Below are 23,333 nucleotides of genomic sequence, written 5' to 3'. Positions count from 1 at the left end.
AAGCGCAGAAGAGCCTTCGGAGCGGCTCCGCACGCGCCGGTGGAACCGAGTCCCGCGGGCGGCCATGGGTCGGAAGCGGGTGCCGGGCGGCGGGGGCGGGGGCGGCCTGGGCCGGGCCCTCATCAAGGAGCGGAACCTGCAGAGCAAGGGCCAGCGGCGGCGAGACACGTGGGTGAGCGCCTGGAGAGCCCCCTCCGCGTGGGGTGGGGGGAGGGACGCCCCACACACGTCGGGCCGTGGGCTCTGACGGGGGTGTGCCCCTCCCCCAGCTGCACACCAAGGAACTGGACGACGGGGGCGCCTGGGGCCGCCCGGACCCGCGCTCTGTGACCGAGCCCACAGCCCTCGAGGAGTTCCTGGCCACGGCGGAGCTGGCGGGCACCGAGTTCGCGGCGGGTGCGTGTGTGGGTGGGGGGGCGAAGAGGGGGCGGGGCAGGGAGGGCCTGGAGGCGGGGCCGTGGGGAGAGGGGAGGGGCCTGGTGGAGAGGGGGCGGGGCAGGGAGGGCCTGGAGGCGGGGCCGTGGGGAGAGGGGGCGGGGCAGGGAGGGCCTGGAGGCGGGGCCGTGGGGAGAGGGGGAGGGCCTTGGGGCAGGGCCCGCTCCCTCCCAACGCCCCGCTCCCCCTCCTCCCGGAGCAGAGAAGCTGAACGTCCGCTTCGTGCCCCCCGAGGCCAGGCCGGGCCTACTGACCCCCGAGGAGAAGCTGCGGCTGCGGCTGCGGCAGGAGGAGAACCGGGGCGCTCTGCGCATCCCCCGCAGGTGAGGCCCAGCCCCGTGGGGGAGGGGGGCTCCTGCCCCTGCCCCACCACACCCAGGCCTGGCATGTCCTCCGCAGACCCCCATGGGACAAGGGCACCAGCGCCGAGGGCCTCCAGCGGGCCGAGAGGGAAAGCTTTCTGCAGTGGAGGCGCCAGCTGGTGCGGTGAGTCTCTGGCTTTGGGGAATGTATGAGACCCCAGGGGGAGCAGCTCCCTCTCTGTTTGTTAAGTGGGGGGGCATGGCAGAGGTGACCCCCTCCAGAGCCCCCAAGGAGAAGAGGGGAGAGCCCCAGACACTAGCCTGGGGAGGAGTGCTGGATCCGGGGGCTCCCCTTACCCCCGTCTTTGGCCCTTTGGGGGCCTGCCTGGCTGTCAGCGTCTCCTTCCAAAGCCAGGCTGGAAGAGGAGCAAAACCTGATCCTGACGCCTTTCGAAAGGAACTTGGACTTTTGGCGGCAGCTCTGGAGAGTCATCGAGAGAAGGTGAGCCGGGCACTACAGCATGGTGGCCTTGGGGCTGGCAGGAGACAGTCAGGGAGCGGCTCCGTAGGGATGGTGGCTCAGTGGGCACAACCAGGGCCTTGGGGGAGGAGGGGAGAGATGAGGAAGTACAGGCTGCCCAGCTTTGGGGAATCAGCTCCAGAGGACCTTCCTGCGCTGCTGAAGACAGCTTTGGATGACTGGAGGTAGACTTTGTACTGACTACTACTTGCAGGTTGTTGGGGGGGCTTCATTTGTGTCTTTATACCCCTACCCCCAGGCCCAGCCACACATGGCAAGTGGGCATTTGTGTTGGATTAGTTGACTATCTCAGAGAAACATGGCATCCATTTATAATCCCCATTGGTGGACCCTGAAAACTAGAGAGATCTTTTGCAACATGACCTTTGCAGTCCTGTTAGGCCTTGCTTCCCTCTATGCCTCCTACAATCTAGCTTGGCAGTCTTTGCATGTGATGCTCATTTGCCATCTCCACACCTTTGTACTATCTGTGCCCTACATTTAGAAGGTTCTCCCTTCTCCCTCATCTTTGTCTCTTGGGATCCCATGTTCTGAAGGAGGCCCTCTCCCCTCCGACCTCTCTTTGCTTCCATCTGCTCGGAGTGTGTCCTGTGTGAGCCCAGTTCTTTCCATGTCCTTGTCTCTCTCATTTACACGTGAGCTCCCTGAGGGCAGGGACTGTTTTGGTTGGCTTTGTTTGAGCTTTCTGGCCTCAGCCTGGCACTTAATAAATGCTTGTTGACTGACTGACCATGGTTGAAAAATCCAGTGTGCAGTGGCAGGCCCTGTTCTTTCCACGTCTCTGGGTTGATTTTCAAGGAGAGAGAGGTGGGCAGGATATTTCAAGCCCAGGAGTGGGTTTCTGCAGTGAAGAAAGGCTGTGATCACAGCTCCATCTTTTGCCTGGAGTACGAACACCTCTGCAGCTATCATCTTCTGTTCGGTGACCAGAGCCCTGAACTCTCCAGCCCCTTAGCAGGGTTGTTGTGTTGCATCATTCATCCCCAGGCCCTGGACACTTGGACCCCTCCTCAAGGGTCATTGTGACAGGGTTCTGTCACATGCTCCATGCTGGACAGCAGGAAGACAGACTGGTAGGAGGAATCAACTCAAGTCTCAGAGCTTACAGCCCAGCCTTGGACAACCACCTGGAGGGAGAGGTGGTGGCCTCTTGAAGGGAGGCAGGGGAAGGAGTCCCAATGACCTGGGATTGAATGCTACATGACCTTGGGCAGGTCAATGTCTCTGGCTCTCCTCCAGGGTGAAAATCGGATCCCAACAAGGCGTAGAAGGAAGACTGGCCCTTTCCTGTCTGCTTCTCCCTGCCAGGTCCTAGCTTGAGCAGGAAAGGGATTTCCACCACTGCACTTCTGGGGAGGCTGTGAGAACAGTGCCTTTGGATCATCCCATTCCCTTCATCTCTCAGTGTTTAGAAACACTTGGGTTAGGGTGAGGGTTAGAGAAAGGCTGACTGGGACCTGAGGTGGACTCTCTAGTCCTTCCAACCATTTATGCAGCACCTACAGTGTGCCGGGCACTGTGTAAGTATTCCCAATTATGATCCCCTTGGATTCTCACAGCAACACTGGGGAGCAGGTGTTGAAGAAACCAAGATTAGGGGAAGAGTGGCTCAGCTACAGGCACCCAGCAGGGATTTGAACTCATGTCTCCCTGGCTTTAGACTTGGCACTCTCCATGCAGTGGCGCCCCCTTCTGGCCTTCCCTGGCCCTCTTACATAGAGGCTGGGCCTTGACTTGTCCCAGTGGTTGTACTAGCACAACCAGAAGCTTTGTGGAGGGAGGAGAACCTGATTATAGTGGAAGCCACCTACCGTGGCAGCTCTCCCAGATGGCAGGCTCAGGGCTCTGGTAGCGGCCTCCTGTGAGCGCAGGCCATGTGTATCCTTGGCTGCCTCATCTTGTGTCTCTTTACAGAAGGTTGGGTGACCCAGTCCCAGGCAGTCACTGATGTTCTGTTAATTTATTTTCCAGTGATGTTGTTGTCCAGATAGTGGACGCCCGCAATCCCCTCCTCTTTCGATGCGAGGACTTGGTGAGTGCTGGGCCAAGGGTGCACTGTGGCGGGGGTGGGGGGCTTTCTTGCTCATCCTGTCAGAATTCCCAGTGATAAATGGCATTCTGGGCCTCTCCTCAAGACCACTTCCTTTGCCTAGGCCCAGATTGGTCAAGGCAGGGGCCGGAGTTAGGGCAGGTGAGCGCTCTTTATCAGCGCAGACACTGCAGAGGGAGGAAAGGAGGGATGGGCTCACTTGGGGGCAGGGCCACCCAAGGGCAAGAGGCCTTTCATTTGGGCTGCCACAGCCCTGTTTGACCCAGAACAACCAGGGCTGTTCATCTCCCCTGGCCCAGAAGGGGCACAGGGATGGATCTGTGTGAAAAGCCCCAAAGGTCCAAGTGTCTTCAGGGTTCAGGTAGGTTGTCCTTTGGGCTGAAGCAGGCATACGTGGTCCTAGCTCCTTCCTGTTGGCTGGTTGGCAGCTGCCCATCACTCCTAGGCTCTCCGTTTAGAGCATAATTGGGCACAGAGTTCTTCTTAAAGCTTTGCAAAACAGATCTCTGATCGTATGTGGTCGGATCTGAAGGCAGGGTCTGCTCCCACCTCCCTGGGTCACTTGGACCTCTTATCTCCTTCCTAGCAAGATGGCCTGTCACCCTGTGCTCCCTGGAGGGTCCCTGCCCCAGAACCCCTAGCCTCTTCCCAGGGAGATGAGGAGGAGATGATGTGTTGGGGTGGAGGGTCTGCGTACATCTCGTGCCCTGGAAGTTCTCGGTGAAGGTACCTACCTCCTCATTTTTGTTTTCTCTAAGCAAGCTTTTTTCCTAGGAGCGTTACGTGAAAGAAGTCAGCAGGGATAAGGAAAACGTGATTTTGATCAACAAGGCAGACCTGTTGACTGAGGAGCAGAGAGGAGCCTGGGCCAGATTCTTTGAGCGAGAAAACGTGAAAGTGATTTTCTGGTCTGCTCTGGCTGAAGGCGACCGACTGAGCCCGAGATCGAAGGTAGCAGCACCTCTTCCCTACTGTTGGGGAAGAACACAAGTGGGTGGCACCTGCTTCTGGTGCCAGCTGCACCCTCTGCGACTGTGATCCCTTGTGGTGAAGAGGGAGGCAGCATGGGGAGTTGTGAAGCTACCTGTCAGTGGCCTTGAACAGCAGTCAGCACCATTACAGGGCTGGCCAGCCTTGGCCAGGAGCTCTTTTGACACTTTTAAAGCAAAGAATTATAGCAAAATGGGGCAGCTGGTGGGTAGAGCAGCAGACCTTGAATCAGGAGGACCCAAGTTCAGATCCGGCCTCCACACTTATAATGTACGTACACGCTACCCCTCTGCTTTTCACCTTGTTCTGACCACTCCTTCCCCACCTCCCCCTTGCTCATTTCCAGTTCCAAGCTTGGGCAGCCCCTGACTGGGTGCCCAGAATAACGATTTACTTGGACCTTCTCTGCCTCAGGCTGCTGTGGTGGTCTCATTAAGGGAGCCCGGCTCCCTTAATGTGGTCATCTGCTGGTGGCAGTAATTGGGGGACCTTTTGAGAAGAATGGCGAGCATCTCAGCCTAAGAACACATCATCTTCTTAATTCCTCTGCAGGACTGTTTGTCCTTGGGGGTTGGGAGGTTTGCTTTTCTCCATTCATGTGAAGGCTGTTGTGCCGCGTCCTTTCTCAGTTTCTCTGGGTCTTTTCACTTGGCCAGGAGCAAGAAGCTGAGAGTTCAGAGGAGGCTGAAGACTGGGAAGACGAAGCTGAAGATGAGCAGAGCGGCGGCAGCGGCTCGCAGGCCCAGGGAGGTGCTCAGCGGCCCCTGAGGGAGTCCAGAGACAGGACCGAGGACGACTGGATGAGTGAAGGAGGCGACAGTGAGTATGAGGATTGTCTGGAGGATGAGGACCACTGGCACACATGCTCTGAGGACGAGGGCAGCAACCACGACGAAGATTCCTCAAGCCAGGGCTTCTGGGAAAATGGGGCTGGAGGCAGCCTGGAGCAGGAGCCTCAAGGCCTGGCCAGGGATACCTGCGTGCAGAACAACAGCCACCTGGTAGAAAGGCAGGAGCTGCTGGACCTCTTAAGAGCAATGCATTCTGGGAAGAAGGTCAAGGAGGAGCAACTCACCATAGGGCTGGTGAGTGGTGGGATGGGTCTGTCACTAAAAGGGGATGCTAGAGAAAGGGCTTTAGGAAAGGGAAGCCCTTTTGGGAGGCCCCATTCTACGTGGCCACTGGGCACACGGCCACACCGAATGCCTGCAGCCCAGCGCCATGGTATGGGGTGAGCTAAGGACCTTCCTTAATGCAGCCCCTGTTTCTTGCTGAGGATTTGCCAGGCGCTTTCCTCCCAATCACTCGTCTGAACCTGCCTGGGAGCCAGGAAGACCAGGGCTTGGCTCCCTCCCCAGACACTGGCCATGTGACCCTGGGCAAGTCCCTGGACTTCTCTGTGCCTCAGTTTCCCTCATTTCTTCTATGGGCTCAGTGACTGCACTGTAAATCTGGGCCCTGGCATCCTGCAGTCTCTGACTTGCGCATCCATGTCAGACTGAGCATCTTGACTGTCTGGTTTGACCTCACGGTAACTGTCTTATTTTGAGAGTCGGTCAGTTAGAAAAGTCTTCTCAAACTATTGGCATGAGAGCCAAGGACACTCCAGGCAGGGCAGGCCAGAGGTGGTATGTACGAGCCCCAGTCATCTTGTGGAGGTAGGTGAAATGGCCCTGCCAGGTCCTCAGCCATCGTTCACCAGCACCCACTCTGCGCCAGGCCCTTGGGCAGCGTTTACCGGTACCCACTCTGTCAGGTCATCAGCCAGCATTCACCAGCACCCACTCTGTGCCAGGCCATCAGTCAGCATTCACCAGTGCTCGCTCTGTGCCAGACCCTGAGACTGTTCCTGCCCTCAGCGTGCATGCTCTTGGGGAGGCAGCCTGTGCACACACAGGCATAGAAAATATATGTGCACCCCCCAAAAAAAAACATGGTATGGGGGGAGGTGCAGATTCTAAGAGCCAGGAGCATCAGGAAGGACTTTGTGTACAAGGGGTGATATTTCAAAGGTTTATTAGTGTCAGAGATGAGGACAGGAGTGAGCTCATTCCAGGCACAAGATCACTTATACCAAGAGATGTGGGGTCAGGAGATGGCCTGGGAGTGGGGGGTGGGGGAAGGAGTAGGTAGCCAGGAGGCCAGGCTAACCCTGTCAACATATGTGAGAAGGAAATCCACGTAGAATAGGGCTGGAAGGTGAGTTTGCTGATGGACGAGTGTGTCTCTCCATCTCTCTCACAGGTCCCCCCTCCCCCCCGTAGGAGGTGAATCTTCCTATGAAGCCCTGGCAGGGGCTGGTATGTTTACCCACGTCATGCCTTTCATTTAGCCGGTGCACAGGTACCAGATGTAGGCCTGTGGATGTACAAGAGTGAGTGTGAAAGGACTGATATCAGGCACCTTTGAGACTCCAGTCTGTGCACATCAGCCAGCATCAAACATGGTGCCCCTGGGTGCCAGACCTAGCAGAGAGGCACAGAAAGGTTGAGGGTCCACGCTGGACCTTGGGGCATGGCGTGGTTTCCATCTTGGGTTGCTTCTCTCTCTAGGTCGGCTATCCCAATGTTGGGAAGAGCTCGACAATCAACACCATATTTGGGAACAAGAAAGTGTCTGTGTCAGCTACCCCTGGGCACACCAAACACTTCCAGGTACTTCCAAGAGGCTGTCACTGTGGGCCCTTAGCCCTGCTCTCTCCTGGTCAGGAACCAGGCAAACCTCGGGCTCCTCTTTCAGACTCTCTATGTGGAGCCTGGCCTGTGTCTGTGTGACTGTCCTGGCCTGGTGATGCCGTCCTTCGTGTCTACCAAGGCTGAGATGATCTGCTGTGGGATTCTGCCAATCGACCAGATGAGAGACCATGTCCCCCCCATTTCTTTCATATCCTTTTTTCATTGAAGTGATTCAGGTGTTAGATGGGGGCAAGTCCTGTCTGGCTGCCGACACCCAGGAGCAGGGAACTACGAGGGCTCCTTTGTCTGCCACAGCGGGAGAGACCTTGGGGCCCTTGGGGGATGAGAACTCATGGGGGTGAAGCCAACCCTTTAGGCTGTATTCTTCATATCTGCAGGGCAGCAAGTGGACAGCGGTTCTTGGGATGCTTCCCCATTCTTGATTGTGGGGTCAGATGCTGCCAGAGGCACTGGGGCCCAGCATGGGATCTCTGGGGAACAACAAATTAGGGGGCTAGCGACAAAGGCCAGGTTTGTTTCCTTTACAAACTTACATTTGCCAGAACATCCCAAGACACGTCCTAGAAGCTACCTATGGAATTCACATCATACGACCCCGAGAGGATGAGGACCCTGATCGACAGCCCACCTCAGAGGAACTGCTGACAGCTTATGGGAGTGAGTTCTGTGGGTATGCACACATGTGCGGGTGGGTGTGCATGTGTGCATGAGCCCTTTAGAGCCTCTGCTGGGCCTTGAATTGGCCTGGGAGCAGGGCAAAGAGGGGAACAAGTGTGGGCCTGGGTTCCAGTCCTGACCCGGGCCAGGTCATGCAGCTCCTGACAGGCGCCAGGCAGCAGGTGAAGGAGAGCGTGGAGAGGAGGCTCTGTGTTTCCCAAACCCTTTTTGACCTGCAGTATTGTCATCAGGTTTTTTTCTATGAAAATTAAAGTCAATTCTTGATAAGAAACAGAAATAGAAGTGTGGGAGTGATGCCTGTCCCACATCAGGCCCCACCTTTAGCTTCCAGGCTCTGTGAGCTTCAGGTCCTCCCTCTAAGGCTTGGCACACTGTGGGTAGCATGCTAGGGAGGGAGCAGGCTGCCTTCTGTGCCCACGCTGGCGTTGTCTTGGTGCTCTGGTGCTCAGAGTAGTGGGGACCTGAGCCCCAGGGAGGCCCATGCATGCCCAGGCTCAGCAGCCCTGTGGGAGGGGTTTCTGGCCTGGGCCTTCCCTCCTGATCTTCTTGGGTCTTTGTCTCAGGCATGAGAGGGTTTATGACTGCCCATGGGCAGCCTGACCAGCCCCGAGCTGCCCGCTACGTCCTGAAGGACTACGTCAGGGTAAGTGAGGTCTTCTGTTCGCTCCTCCTCTGGGGCCGCCTGCCTGTCTGAGCACTGTGCTGTCATGGGGGACTGAGGGTCTAGGGTGCCGAGGAGGCCATGCTGACGTCCCCTTCATCACCCACAAAGCTGGGCACAAGGGGCACTACTCTCAGCTGCTTCTGGGATGGTCAGGCCAGGAATGGGTGGTCTGAGAGGAGTGGTGTGCCCCAGACCCTGGGGGCTGCAAGACAGGGTGGTCTGGGAGGTTAGTCTGGCTGGGGCTTGGTGGCCAGGCAGGGCAGGGCAGATGATTTTGCTGGCGTTGGGCTGTACTTCTCTCAAATTCAGGGTTAGTCATTGTCACATGAAGTGCCAGGGTCCCTTTGGGCCCTGGGTTTGCCAGGGAGGGAGAGCCTGGGCTGGCTGGCCTTGAGTCCTTCCCTCCTCCCTCAGAGGGACATTTGGCTCTCAGCTTCCTCTGCTGACCCTCTCACAGTTACCAGAGACAGCTCTGCTCCCAGGACCTGGAGGGGCTCTTCTGTCTTTGGGGCCCCCGCCTCAGCCACGGAGCCAGCCTTCACTCTGTCATTCCAGGGTAAGCTGCTGTATTGTCATCCTCCTCCCGGCATCGAGCCTGGGGATTTTCAGCCCCAGCACAAAAGACTGAGGTGTGGCCTGGGGAAACCCAATGCCCAGCCAGAGCAGCAGAGTTGCCACAAGACCATACAGATCGAAAATGTGGTCGACCAAGCATTTTTTCATCAAGTAAGTTGGCGAGTGGACCTCCTGATGGCAGCACATGCACACTAAGCATGTGGCGCCTGGGGTGGGACACGGCTGCCTATGTGGGGTTTGAGTGGGGATCATGAAACTGAGGCCAGCTGTAGACTGGGGACAGGGGCTCAGGAGAAGAGGTTGAGTGGAGACATCTTGGGTGCATGTGGGCCCTGGCTAAACCTCGGGGAGACTGCAGCTGTATCCTTGAGAAACAAAGCGGTTTTTTAAGAAAATGTAAGAAATTTGTCCAGGATGGACCCTTCTGGCCATTTACTGCGGTTCACTTCCACTTCCCCGTCCCTGTCTCTGAGCACCCAGCAGGCACCTTTGCGGTGTCTACCCACTGCCCCACCTCAGTGGCTCAGGCATGGCTTCTCCTTCCCCAGGAGAACGTGAGGGCGCTGACCAGGGGTGTGCAGGCTGTGATGAGCCATAGACTGGGCGGCATCCTGGGACCTTCTACTCCCAGCCACCATGGGGGCCCTGGAAAGCCCTGGAAGAAACATGGCAACCGAAACAAAAAGGAGAAGATTCGCAGGGTCACCCGGCACTTGGATGCGTGACCGAGAACCTGAGCCAGGCACCTTCAGGTGTCTCCTCAGGCAGCCAGAAGGAGGGACAGATGTGGGGCAAGGCAGCGCTACCTCCTGGGCCAGATCATGTGATGAGGGGCAGGAGCTGCTGCGCCCTCAGCTCTCAGTGAATAAGCAGATGGATGGATGGAAGGATGATAGGGTGGGTGAGATGGAGGGATGTTCAGCTGTGTCCACACAGGCACATTCTCCATGCCAAGGTCCCAGGGCCACGTCTGCCCTCCCCACCAGCAGTGGCATCGAGGACCTCTGACCTTGGCAGGTCCCTCTGCTCCTGCTGAGCCCTGATGGACGACAGTCACTCGTGGGGAGGACTCTCCATTTGGGCCAGGGGTCAGTCCTTGAAGCGGCCGTAGAGATCCTTTGATAGTCTGATCATTCTGGGCAGAGTTCCCAGCAAAAACAGGATTGGATCTCGGATCTAATCAGTGATTCCAGGGCTCCACCTCCCCACAACACAACCTGCCATCCCCATCCCTCCCAGGCTCTGTGCTCCTCAAGGGGAGCTCATCTCACCTGCCTGGATTCTGGCACCTGATCCCCAGGACTTTCCTGGAGTCAGCCACACCCTGTCTTCTTCCTTGGAGGAAGGCACTGGGCCACACGCTGCCACAGAAAGGGGACTTCATCTAGCAAGGGACTGGAGTCTGAATGGGCTCGAGAAGGGACAGGTGATGGGACACTGATGACATACGACCTTCTGACCTTGCTTTCTTCATCTGTAAAGTGATTTTCGAACTCGATTGCCCCTTCCCAGTCTCCTTTGTGGGTGTAACGTCCATCTCTCCCCACACCCCAGCTCTTCTCTCAGTGACCTTGGCTCACTGGCAGAAGGTGGCAGAAGTGTATCCCCTACCCCTGGTGGGGCCTCTGGACATCTCAGACTGGCTGAGCCTGGGTACCAGCCTCCTGTTGCCCCACACTCCTGGTCCTTCCCCATGACTGACTGATCTTCCAAAATCACAGGAGGCTGCGTCTCCCAGTCCCCACCTTGGTTCAGGTTCCGAGGCTCAGGCAGGGAGCTGCCTTAAACATGAGTCTTTTCTGACCCACTCTAGGCCTGTGGCCTCAGGACCAGGACTACCTTGTCTGTCTGCTCCTGGTGCCTTTTCCTACAGTAGATCTGATCTTATCAGTTCTTAATAAAGTGCACGCTGTGCCTTCTAGTTTGACTGAGTAGGGAGGGCGTCCTGTCTCCAACCACCTCATGGGACTGGGGGCAGCTACACTTGTGCCAGGCAGATAGCCCTTTTCCTGCCTCTCCAGTGCCCTCCTCGCAGGAAAAGTCCCAGAGACCTTGTCGTTACCAACTATCAAGGGCAAAGGATGGTGGGAGTGGCCAGAAATGAGAGGGTACATGGGTACGCTGGTAAAATCAGCAACCCAGCAAAGATTTCTGGGTCTATACTTGACTGGAAAGAAGCCTTGGAAGACACCAAACCGATCCCTCCTTATAAGTAAGGGAAGTGACCAGCACATAGGAGTGCCCACTGGTGACAAGCACTTCACAGATGTCTCACTGGACATAAAGCACAAGACCCGGGCAAATCTCACTACAGATGACTTTTTAAATGTGTTCCCCTCATTCACCGGCCTCTGGGTCTCTAAAGTGAGGGAATGACTGACTTCTTGAGACATCAAGGGGAAACTGAGGTCCGGGGAGGGCAGCAATATCTCTTCAAGGCCCCTGGGAAGCAGGATTGCATCTTGAAACTGGGTTCTCTGAAGCCAGACCCTGTGAGCCTGCCACTAGGGTGTATTCCTAGGCTTGAGTGCTTTTAGGGTGATTGGAGCAGCTGTATCATCCAGCCCCTTATTTTACAGATGAGGAAACAATGCCACCAGGTTTTAAGTGGAGGCGGGATTGTGGTCCCAGGTCTGCTGGCCACCCCCCATACCGAGTATCTGACAGCCATTCATGCACCTAGGTGTGTCTCCAGTATCCAAGTGATGCCCTGGCACAGACAGAAATGGCTTCTGGAGCCATTCTAGGTGCTTGTCTGTGCCCTTTCTGAGATGGGTCCCCCAGAACTGAAAGGATCGTCCAGGAGTGATCTGGCCAGGCACTCCTTACCTCCTCTAATCGCATCACAGGCCATTTACATAAAGGGTCTCATTTGATTCCCATAACATCTCTGTGTGGATGTGGAGGAAGGACTTGACCACCTCTGGGCTCAGCTGGCGTGCTCCAGGTCTCTTCCCCATACCTTTCTGCCTCTCCTCATGCACCACCCACCCCTGCCTGGCTGGGCACTCCTCTCAGTGGCTGCTGGAATTGGAGCAGAGTTTGGCATACCTGTTGTGTTTATTAAAGAACACTTCCTATTTCTCATTCTCCACTAGAGATTAAATCTAGTTTCTTCCTGTCCCTTTCCATGTTACTGTTCTTGAAGGTATGGCCCCTTAGACGTTTGATGGCTAATTACCGAGCACCTGCTGGCTGCAGGGCGCTGCCCAGGGAGAGTGGGGAAGTCAGAGTTAGCTGCCCTAGCAAGGAGACCTCTCACCAAGGGAGAGTCACAGCTGGAGAGCTCATGAGCTGACCCGTTGATATGGGCAGTGGGAGATTCTGCTTGGCTAGACCACTGGCATCGAGGGGCAGTAGCCCAGGCTGTTCTCTTGCAGATAATCTGCCTCACGATGATTGGAATGGGGAAGGTTACTACTAAAAACGATGCAATTCGTCCTTTTGAGGTGACTGAAGCATTTGGGGATTGGGGAGGGAGTGGCTACAGAAAGATCTTGGAGAGTGCCCAGTGTGCGCCACACTTCAGCTGGAAGGGTCAGGAAAAGGGATCTCCCACCTTTGCAGTGAGTCAGTTTTTTTAAATTAAAAAAAAAAAGGTTATTTATTTTGAACTTAGACACAAAAAGACAGACAATTTCCATGTCCACCGCTCAATGTGAAAAGACATGAATTTCCACTTCTCACTATTTGGTGAAAAAGCTACGTAATAAATGCTGGGCAATGTTTTCAAACCTACCTTGCTTTTTTCTGTGTTCCCTTCTAAGTCCTTTTTGTTCTCTCGTGCACTTTTTTCTCCCTCCCTCTTCACCCTGCCCAACAGAAGGCGCCCGTTGGGGCAACCGTAGTAAGCGCTCTGGGATTTATCAGTTCCTTCTCTGGCCACAGAGCGCATCTTCTTTGTCGTTCTTCGGACATTTTTGCTGTTACTGTGTGTATGGTTTCCATGTTTCTGCTCAGTTCACTCATCATTATTCCGTGCAAGTTTTTCCGTGTTTTTCTAAAGCCAATTAGTTCGTCCTTTCTTATAGCACAGTAGTATTCCATCACGTCAGTCTTTTCAAGTGAGTTTCTGGAGGAGGATTACTGTGCCCTCCTGCCCGCTCATGGGAGATGGAAGGGAGACAGCTCCTGTCCCCAGGAAGTGGCCTGCTGCCTGTAGCTGAGAGGGTTCTGTGACTGGTTAGACAGGCCTGGGCAGCAAACTTGGCCCCTTCGGAGGCAAAATGAGAAAGTTCCAGTTGCTATCCTTTGACACCCTGAAGGAGGCCATGTGTTTTTCCCCCAGTATAAGCTCCCTCCGACCACTGGCCCTTCGGAGAGCTCTGGCCTCCAGGAAGGAAATTATTCTGGGAAAGGGGAGATGGAACATCAGCAGCATGGGAGGGGAGGGGGGAAAGACTGATACTTCAGCAGCATGGGGGGAGGGGGAGCCTCAGGAGTTTGGGGGTGTGGGAAGGGGGTAAGGCTTCCAGAGGAGGAGGGTTCCAGCTCAGGCTTTCCACATGGATATGAGAGGGTCCCACATCCGTTGTCTGACCCTCCTCCACGTTTGCTGTTGGTTTTATGATCCCACCAGTTTCGAGGAGGTGGTGAGCTCCCCTGTGCACCTTTGTAGGTGTGATGCTCTGTGTCCTGGCCCCAATTTGCCCCCGACCATGTGGGGAGCAGGCCCTTACAGGAAGTCACCGCAAGAGTGACTCGTGGGATTGAGGAAAGAGGCCAGAGCCTCCTGCAGGATGCATGAGGAGCACTTGGAAGGATGTTGATGGAGTGTCACTCCACCAGCAAGCACCAATTAAGCCCCTGCTGTGTGCCAGGCCCAGCCCTGCCCTTCAGGAGCCCACAGTGTAATTTGGGAGGGGGGGGCAGAAACAATGTACTTGCCACTAAGTTCAAACAAGGCACAGACAGAGGGAGCTAATTAAGAGAGGACAGGCATTGTGCTTTCTGGGAACCATGTTAGCACTCCCCCAATCACCTCAGAATCAAATGTCAAGTCCTGTGTCTGGTGTTCAAAGCCTTTCCTAACCAAGGTCACCCCCCTCCCTCCCAGGCTTCTTAAACCTCTCCCCTTGCCGCTCTGGGGACACCAACCTCCCTACTCTTCCTTCTTCCTCTAACCCACTATCTCCTGGCCTCGGTCATGCCCTCTGTGCCTGCTGTCTGGCATGCCCTCTGTGCCCCCTGCCTGGCACTCCCTCTTCAGCGCTGGCTCTTGGCTCCCTTGGCTTTATTTCAGTCCCAGCTAAAATCCCACTGTCTACAAGGAAGGAGGCTTTCCGAATCCCTCTTCATTCTTCTGTCTTGCCTCACTATCCTGCCAGTTTGTATGTCCTTTGCACATCATCTTGTCCCCTGGTCATCTTCACATGGTGAGCTCCCAGAAGGCAGAAGCTGGGCCTTTTCCTTTCTTGGTGTCTCAGCACTTAACACACTGCCCAGCACACAGTAGGCACTTTCTAAATGTTTATTGCCTGCCTGAGTTCCTGTGTTTGCCAATGAGCCTGCTGTTCTCCCTGACCTGGGACTTGATTCACCAGAAGACTTTTGCCAAACAATGACCCTGAGGAGAAATACTTGTGACAAGAGAATTTTTTATTTTGAATTTTGACTCCAGTTTCTTTTCCCCAGGTATTTCTGATTTGTTGCCAGGGTGGACCATCTCTTCCTGCTGGTGCTTCCCATGGGGGGAAGTGAGCAGGCCCCAAAGAGGTGTTGTAGAACTCAAAAAAGCCTCGGGCATCAGAGCCCCCTGCTGGCAGAAAGGATGCCCCTGTATCCAGGACCCTCTGGAGCGCAGCCGATGATCGAGTGCCTTGAGCCAGGCCATTTCAAGCAGGCAAGAAAGCAAGTCTGTTGAAGAAAAGGACTGTTGAGTTGCCTCTGGGGAGCTCAGAAATGTAATCTAGAGGTCAAGCCGAGTGATTGAACTGAAATTACCTTAGGGGTATGTAAGCATGAAATCTCCTCCAGTGGTTGCTGCTCAGTCTTTTCAGTTACGGCTGATTCCCTGTTACCCCCTTTGGGGTTTTCTTGGCAGAAATACTGGAGTGGTTTCCATTTCCTTCTCCAGCTCATTTACAGATAAGGAAACTGAGGCAAACAGGGTGAAGTGACTTGCCTGGGGTCACACAGTTAGGAAGTATCCAAGGCCAGATAGGAAGTCAGGAAGATGAGTCTGCACCATCTAGCTGCCCTCTTCCTAGGGATGCCTAGTAAACATCCCCCCACATTTCCTTGCCCATTCCCTGCCTCCGCTCACATGGCCACCGCCCTTGCTTTGGCCCTGGCTCACCTGGACTGTCACCGTAGTCTCCATGGGCCTCCCCGCCTCCAGTGCCTTCCCCCACTCCCGCTTCCACAGCCATACTCAAAAAGCTTCCTCACACGAGCTCCTCTGCTTGACCTTGACATCCCTTCCCAACCTGTCTCCAGTTCACACGCATTTATTAAGCACCTACTGAGTGCCAGGCGCTGTGCTAAGGCTGGCCAGGGAGCGCAGACTCTCAAAGCCCAGCTCTTTGTACTGGCCCCTTGGGGGTGCCTGCATCGTCGCCGTGAGTCGGGAGCTGCTGTGGACGTTTGGAAAGAGAAATAGCCCAGAGACTGCCTAGCGCCTCCCCTCCCCTCCCTTCCCTTCGCTCTGCGGCCTCAAGGGGCCGGCGCTCCCGGGACTCCCCACTAGAGGGCGCCGCGTCCGCGCCCGCCCAAATCCTAAACAATAGGAAGCCGCAGGCAGAGATTGTTACAAAGTAACTCTCGTTCCCCCACGGAGAATTCCTGAGCCTGGCAGGCAGCCCGGCCGTCTGTCCGCCTGGCCACCCGGCCGTCCGGCTGGGATCAGAGGAGCCCGCCTGGTCCCTCCGCAGGGAGCAGCCTTTGGGGCTGCCCAGGCAGAGCCAGCCGGCCGGCGCCCTGCGCCCCCCGGGTTGGCGGGGGCCGTCGTATGGCCGCGGCCGTGGCCGAGCCCGCGCTCGCGGCGAGCTGAGCCAGGCGTGCCAGGTTGAGCTGCGGGACCCGGAGCGGCCCGGGGCTGCGGCTGCCCCCCGCCTCCTCCGAGCCCTCGGCCCCCAGCCATGCGGAGGAGGCTCTGGGCTGCGGGAACGCCCCTGGCAGCGGCCGGGATGGCCCCCGAACCTCCCACAGCGCCCCCGCCGCCCGTCCTGGGGGACTGGGACTACCTAGCCAACTGCTTCGCCCATGACCGAGTGTGCCTGTCCTTCGGCCTGTGGCTGCTGGCCTCCCTGCTCTGGATCGCCGCCCACGTCTTGTAATGTGCTGGGGGACCCAGGGAGCGGGGCGGAGGCGCCAGGGGCGCCGGAGGGAGCGGCTCGGGTGTCCCATGGGTGGGCGTTGGTGGGGAGGGAGCAAAGGCTTTGTGGTCCGGGGCAAAGAGTCAGAGGACCTGGGTTCGAATCCTAAATCGGCCTCTTAGTGCCTGTGAGACCTCGGGGCAAGTCAGACCCAGTCTCGGGCAGCTTTCTCTCCTGAAAAAACGAGGGGGCAAGGGGTGGACTAAATGTTCTCCAAGGGACGTTCTGTAGCCGTGTCAAGGTTGTGGTCCTAAGGCGAGGTTCGGAAATCAGCTCTCCGAGGTGGAAAGCGGATGCTCGAGGGGTGGGAACGGGAAGCTGGGCTCCCCTGGTATGAAAACAGCCTTGAGGAGAGAGAGGAGAGAGGAGAGGGAGAGGGAGAGGGAGAGGGAGAGGGGGAGGGAGAGAGAGAGAGAGAGAGAGAGAGAGAGAGAGAGAGAGAGAGAGAGAGAGAGAGAGAGAGAGAGAGAGAGAGAGAGACAGACAGACAGACAGACAGACAGACAGACAGAGGAGACAGAGAAAGAGAGGTAAAGAGACAGAGACAGAGAGACACAGACACACCGAGACAGAGAGAAAGAGAGACAAAGAAAATACAGAGACAGACAGAGAGAGGAGAGACAGAGAGAGAGAGACAGACAGACAGACAGACAGACAGAGAGAGGAGACAGAGAAAGAGAGGTAAAGAGACAGAGACAGAGAGACACAGACACACCGAGACAGAGAGAAAGAGAGACAAAGAAAATACAGAGACAGACAGAGAGAGAAGAGACAGAGAGAGAGAGAGAGAGAGAGAGAGAGAGAGAAGGGAGGGAAAGAGATAGGAGAGGGAGAGAGAAGAGATAGAGAAAGAGAGGGAGAGACAGAGAGAAAGAGACACAGAGATAGAGAGACACAGATAGACAGAGACAGAGAGAGACAGAGAGAAGATACAGAGACAGACATAGGAGAGAGAGAGAGGGAGAGAGGGAGAGAGAGAAGGGAGAGGGAGAGGGAGAGGAGACAGAGAAAGGAGACAGAGGAAGAGAGGGACAGAGAGAGAGAAGAGAGGGAAAGAGATAGGAGAGGGAGAGAGAAGAGACAGAGACAGACATAGAAGAGAGAGAGAGAGAAGCAAAGAACAGGGAGGGGAGGGGAAGGGGGCCTAGGAGGCTGATCTAGGGTCAAAGGTCCTGGGTTCCAATCCCAGATCTGCTGCCTTAGGAATCCCTGTAACCTCCCTGGGCTGTTTCTTCCTCTGATGTTCATCCTTCAGAAGCACAAGGGAATGATCCTTTAACTCCTCTCTCTGGTCTGTCTTCGGGAGGGGAAGAAAAGAAAGGAAGCAAAAGGGGACCCTCAGCATCCCCCCTTCCATTCCCTAGAGATGACCTTGATTGTGAGAGGGAATGACCCTAAAGTACAACCCCCTCCCCTTCCCCATCACTTTACAGAGCAGGAAACAGAGCCAGAGATGGGAAGGGAGTTATCCAAGGCCTCCCTGCTGTGGAGTAGCAGTATAAGGAACCCTCTTCCCCAGCCTGGCCTTCTCCTCCTTGGGGTTTAGATAGAGGAGGTGAGAACCCAACCAGATCTGCCCCAGGCCTTGCTCTCCATGTGCAACCTGGTACATGGGAGGCCCTTGGGGGGAAAGCTGACTTAAAATAACCTCAAGGTGTCGAGTGGCCCCAAAATAGTACATGTGTTTGCCCACTTGGTCTAGAGACAAGAGGGATAAATGACCCTAGAAGGCAGGGACCTCAGCCACCTGCTGGGCCTTGGGGGTAGGGCAGCTCCTTAGGAAATCTGAGAGCTGGTTGCCCACCGATCTGCTTTGTCCCGATTTTCGACAAGTCTTTCTCTGTGGTTTTCGAGGCCACAGGAGAGGGGAGCAGATTGACCTGAGGTGTCAGCGGAGACAGTGTAGACTAGTGGGAGACCTGGGACCTGGTCCTGGTCTGGCTCTAATGAGCTCAGTGAACTTGGGAAACTCACTTCTCTGGGCCTCAGTTTCTCCATCTGTAACAGGAGAAGAGTGGGCTGGATTTGGAGCCAGGAGCTCCTTATGTGACCATGGGCATTACCTTGCCCTCTCTGGGCCTCGTTTTCTTCATCTGTAAAATGAAGAGTTTGAATTAATGGCCTCCGAGGTCCTTAAGTCTGGGCCAGGTCACTGTCTGGACTGACTGATTGAGAGGAGCTGATCAGATCAGGATTGGGAGGAGCTCTGTCCAGAATGGAAAATAAGGACATGTCTCTAGCCTTTTCCATTCTCTCTTGAGGGTCCAACCCACAAGGACCCACAGCTCTCAGAAATGGAGGTGATGTCAAAATAAGGTTACAAATAAAGTAGAAAGAGAAAACATCTTCAATTCTTTGGTCAGTCAGTAAATTATGTGCCAGGGCCACCTGGGCTAGGGTTACGAGGAAAGGCAAGGCAGGTCCCGCCCTGCTGGAGTTCAGGGTCTTGGGGGCCAGTAGCAGCAGGCACCAAAGAGCTTCATCGGAGATGGGTTCCCACAGGGGAAGGCATCAGGCCTTGGGGGAAGCCAGGGAACCGCCTCTGCCATGAGGAGGGAGGGCATTTCAGCCAGGGCAGCACTCTGGGTCATGGATTGGAATTGAACACAGGTTGGGATTGCCCTCTGGTGAATCCATTTACACTGCTTTCCCTCTGACACTTCCCATCTCACCTGTCCTTAGCTTAATGGTGCTTAGTAATTTGCATGGTGTCTCTGTTAGTAGTGTGCATTTATCGAACCCCCACCTGTGCCAGGCACATTACAAGTATCTTGTTTGATCCTGGCAACAAGCCTGGGAGGTCATGCCATCATTATCCCCATTTTACAGTCGAGGGAACAGTTAAGTTCAAACAGGGTTAAGTGACTTGCCCAGGGTCACCCAGCAAGGAAGTTATGTGCTAAGCGCTGTGCTGGGTACAGGAAGGAAAGGAGTACACATTTATATGGCTCCTACCATGGAGCAGGATCAACATTTTACAAGTACCCTCTGACCCTCACAATAACCCTGCCAAATAGGTGCTATCATTATTATCCCCATTTTACAGCTGAGGAGACTGAGGCAAGCAGAGGTTCAAGTGATTTGCCCAAGGTCATACAGGTAATGTATAATATATAATGTCAGAAGCTGTATTTGAACTCGGCTCCAGGCCCTGCTCCCTGTGGCATTGCCTGGCTGCCTTGATCCAAAGACAAAGCAGTTTTTGGCCAGGGCTGGGGAGGGGGGGTGGGGTGTTTAGAGAGACAGAGAGAAGGAGAATGGGAGATGAGGTCCTCTCATCAGTCTGTAAGTGAGGAAGGCCCCTGGTGGCCCAGAATTCCCCTGAACCATGATAAACACAGGCTCCTTCCGAGCCCCCAGACCTTCCACTCCAGATCTGACTGTGAGAACCCACAGCGTGCCAAAAGCAAAAGCCAGAGGTCTCAGGCCAGGCGCTTACCCAGTTTTGTTCCGTTTGCCTTTCTATCTTCAGGTGTTTTTATTTGGGGTGCTGCAAGAAGTCCAGCCGGGACAGGTCTGTGCTGTGCGTGATTTACCGCTTTGTGGGCAGCCTGAGCGACGCCTTTGGGGCACTGCTGTCCAAGCAGCTCCCCATCCAGGTAGGGGCCCTGGTACCTGGCCAGGCTCTCCTGGGCCCTGTGTGAGCACCACAATGGCCACCAGGGGTCAGACGTAGACTATGCCACAAGCATTGCCTGCCCAGTCTCTGATACCTGCTCAGGGTCCCTTGTCTTCAGTTGGGGTCACCTGGTGCTCCCCTCCAGGGGTGAGCCATGGAGTAAGACCTGGTGTTCTAGTGTGGGGAGCCCCCCTCCTCCCACCTGCACCTGCTTTGTATAGGGAGCCCTCCACCTGTGCCTGCTCCGTTGTGGGGAGCTCCCCTCCCCCCACCTACACCTGCTTTGTGTAAGGAGCCCCCCTTCACCAGCACAGGCTCCAAAGGATTGAGACCCTGGGGGCTGTGAGAGGACTTGACTGAGCTCCCTGGGCCATTGCATTCCCCAGTGGACCTTGAACCCAGGATCCTATCTATTGTAAGATGGCTAATTATCCCAGAGAATACTTCCATGATGTTTCTGAGTTCAAAGTGCTTTAAAGATGACTCCTGGTGTTATTCCCATGTTCCATATTAGGACACTGGCCACATGTGGGCCATTAAGGGCTGCAGCTGGGGTTTGACCTTTGGTCAGCTGACTCCACGGCTCTTCTCACACCTTGTCAGCCCAAGAGGCAGCAGCCAGGCAAGGTCCTAGCATCAGGGAGACCTGTGTTCAAATCCCACCTGACACTAGCCCTGGGGCATTTGGGAGAATCACTTAATCATTGTCTGCCTCAGTCCCCTCATTTTTAAAAAGGAAATGATCAGGGCCCCTCCCTCCTAAGAGTCTTCTGAGGAGTAGATGAGGCATTTATGAACAGTGAGGGCTAAAGCCCCATCCTAGCTCATGCCACAGCACAGGAGCAGCAGGAGGAAGGGCTGGACTTAGGTGACGTTGGGAGAGATGGGGCAGCCGCAGATCCCGGCTGCTCCCCAGCCCCCTTTTCAGCCTCCTCCCTGCCCCCACCACAGGCCACCATTCTCTATCCTCGGTGCCGCCCACTGAGGCAGCTGGGACAGTTCTCCTTTTTCCTTCTTCCTAGTTTAAAATGCTACAACGAAGGTTGTGGGACTTTCAGATTCTTCTGTCTGATTTTTAAAGCCCTTTGTAAATTGAACTCGACCCATCTTTCCCTACCTGTAGTTTGCTCCAAACCAGCTGACCTATTCTCTGTACTCCATACAGAGCTTCATTTCCCACTTCCGTGCCTTTGTACTCACTTCACACCCTGCCTGTCACCTAGAATGCATCCCTCACCTCAGCCTCTAGGAATCTCTGACTGTCTTTGCCGGGCAGGTTCAAGGGCCCCTCCACCATGAGGCCTTTCCTGCTCCTGCTCCTCACCAGCAACAGCCTTTTTGCTTGGACATGCCGTTGATAGGGACCTGTTTTCCCCAGTTCCCTTTCTCCCCAGTGCGTAGCCCAGGGCTTCCAGGTGTACTCACCAAGTTCTGTTAAGCAAAGGCTTTGATGAATGTAATAGAATTGAATTACTGTGGCCTAGCTACTGCCCCACCCTGGTACTCCCCCTCTGCTTCCTGGTCCCCAGGGCCTTTCCTGTGGCTCCCAAGCACATTCAAATCTCTTTCATCTTTAAACAAATATTTTGACTGGGCTAGGTCAAACTCCTCCAGCTCCCTGAAGGCAGACTCCTGGGGGAGCTTTGCTCCTTGGTCTCCCCTCACCCCTTTCTCAGCCACAGAGCTTGGCCTCTGACCTGAGCCTTCACCCAAAGCCACCCTTGGTCTTTCCATCATGGGAAACTCAGGTCCTGCTCCTCCTCTGCCTTCCTTCCCAGTGTTTGTGGCCAGCCTACTTAGCACGGGTGATTGTCAAAATAACCATCAAAATGAACATTCACACGCCCCACAACGGCCCTAGGACCCCGAACCAAGGCTCTGTCTTTGTTTGAGATCCGACCACTGAATTCTAAGGGCTTTATCTAAGAGTCTACCCTGAGTTGGCATCTTAAGTGACTGGGTTTTTATAATTTGTGGTGAATAATATTGGAATTTTGTGAAAAGACACACACATACACATGTAATGTATGTCTCTATATGGCCATGTGCTTTCCTTTCAGACATTCCTTTCAGTGCTTCATAGCCCCCCAGCTGCCCCTCTGCAACTATGGGGGGGGACGACAGTATAGACTTAGGTGCAGTTGGGGAGCATTGAAGAAAAATAAGGTTAAAGAAAATAGATTTTCTAGAAGAAAGGGTGCTGGGTAAATTTGTTAAAGGGGGCAGTAAATCAAATAAGTTTGGGAAGCTCTGCTTTACCCCCATTTAATTTGACCTTCTGGACCAGTGGTGTCAAATTCAGCTAGAAAAGGACCCAAGGCTCCATACTGGCTTGGAATTCCTGCTCTGGGAGGTGGGGTGGAGACTGAACCTCTGCTGAGACAATCCTGTGAAGGCATTATCTCCATTTTACCGACCAGTAAACTGAGGGCTCTGTAGATTGTGTTTTCCCCAACTTCACACAGCTAAGAGGTATCTCAGGTGGGATTCTAATCCAAGGTGCTACCCATCGCGCTATTCTGCCTCTTGGACACACAACCCTCTCTGGGTCTTGATTTCTGTATCTGTATAGATACAGATGGGTGGGGATACGATGACCCCAGAGGTCTTGCCAGCTCTGGATCTCTGGTTCTAAGAGCATATTGCCTGGCCATTGCCTTAATACAGTTTGAGGAGAGCTGCCCCCAGGATGGGCACAGGGGTACAGCAAGTACTGAACCCAGTTCCAGAGACAGGGAGAGCCCTTGAGGCCACAGGTCATTAAAGGGGAAACACAAACAGAGGAGTGAGCTTACAGTTCAGGTGTTGAAGTAAACCTTTGCTGCACAATCTCCCCTGGAGTGTGTATGTATGTAAATGTATGTAAGTGTCATATGTGCACATGGGTATATTGAATTGTGTATATGTTACATATGAGTGTGTGAGCATGTCTGGGTGTATATGTTATGTATGGGTGTGTATGTGTATGAGTGTAGGGCTGTGTGTATATTATGTATGTGTGCATATGTAATGAGTGTGTGTGTTGGGTGTGGGGGTGGCATCCTCCAAAGCCACAGGGGTGGCCATGGAGTGGCAGAAAGGTTCTGGTCTATTCATTGATAGTGTAGATGTATAGAAAAGACCCCCTTCTGTCTCCAGTCCTCCCTACCCCAGAAGCAAATGACTGCTTCCTTCTGCATGGTTCTGATTAGCATCCTGGAGTGGCTGGATTTGAGCTGGAGCCTGACCTTGGAGGTCATCACATCCAACACCTGCATAGCCACAGGACTGTGTTGGGGCCAGTTTATTAACATCGCAGTGTTAAAAGTTCTTGATGAAACACCTAGTTGTGCACCAGGCACACTGAGGAATCTCATTCTCCCATAGGTCTTCACTGGCATCTACCTGGCAGCTATCGAGGTGGTCAACCTCATGCTGCTTCTCTTTCCCTTCTGTGGCTCCAAGATCAAACCCAAGCTGGGTGAGT

The 23,333-nt window shown here is 54.8% G+C and overlaps 2 protein-coding genes across 6 annotated transcripts in view; both read left to right on the top strand.

The window, feature by feature from the left end:
• The first annotated feature begins 3 nt into the window (after positions 1-3).
• LSG1 (large 60S subunit nuclear export GTPase 1) lies at positions 4-12,031 on the top strand. The gene is made up of 14 exons (XM_072618909.1): positions 4-172; positions 270-396; positions 638-758; positions 835-921; positions 1,153-1,239; positions 3,250-3,310; positions 4,103-4,279; positions 4,975-5,403; positions 6,871-6,972; positions 7,058-7,203; positions 7,550-7,671; positions 8,256-8,335; positions 8,912-9,082; positions 9,481-12,031. Exons 1-14 carry the CDS (start codon positions 65-67, stop codon positions 9,655-9,657), a joined length of 1,995 nt encoding a protein of 664 aa, XP_072475010.1. The 5' UTR covers positions 4-64; the 3' UTR covers positions 9,658-12,031.
• A 3,686-nt stretch (positions 12,032-15,717) lies between these two features.
• The window catches only part of TMEM44 (transmembrane protein 44), a 36,316-nt gene continuing 28,700 nt past the window's right edge, over positions 15,718-23,333 (top strand). For all 5 annotated transcript variants that reach the window (XM_072618908.1, XM_072618907.1, XM_072618906.1 and 2 more), the window contains exons 1-3: positions 15,718-16,205; positions 19,721-19,847; positions 23,234-23,327. In XM_072618908.1, the coding sequence (XP_072475009.1) occupies positions 16,012-16,205; positions 19,721-19,847; positions 23,234-23,327 (415 nt within the window). In that variant the 5' untranslated portion in view covers positions 15,718-16,011. The remainder of the gene's footprint in view (positions 16,206-19,720; positions 19,848-23,233; positions 23,328-23,333) is intronic.

This window comes from Notamacropus eugenii, chromosome 6 (genome assembly GCF_028372415.1).
Source record: "Notamacropus eugenii isolate mMacEug1 chromosome 6, mMacEug1.pri_v2, whole genome shotgun sequence".
Lineage (NCBI taxonomy): Eukaryota > Metazoa > Chordata > Mammalia > Diprotodontia > Macropodidae > Notamacropus > Notamacropus eugenii.
Note: the sequence above shows the minus strand (reverse complement) of the source record. Positions and strands in the feature narration are given on the sequence as shown.

Coding starts and splice junctions, on each gene's coding strand:
- LSG1 (XM_072618909.1), top strand. CDS start 65: ATGGGTCGGAAGCGGGTGCCGGGCGGCGGGGGCGGGGGCGGCCTGGGC. Junction 759..834: donor GCTCTGCGCATCCCCCGCAG/GTGAGGCCCAGC, acceptor TGTCCTCCGCAG/ACCCCCATGGGACAAGGGCA. Junction 8,336..8,911: donor TCCTGAAGGACTACGTCAGG/GTAAGTGAGGTC, acceptor CTGTCATTCCAG/GGTAAGCTGCTGTATTGTCA.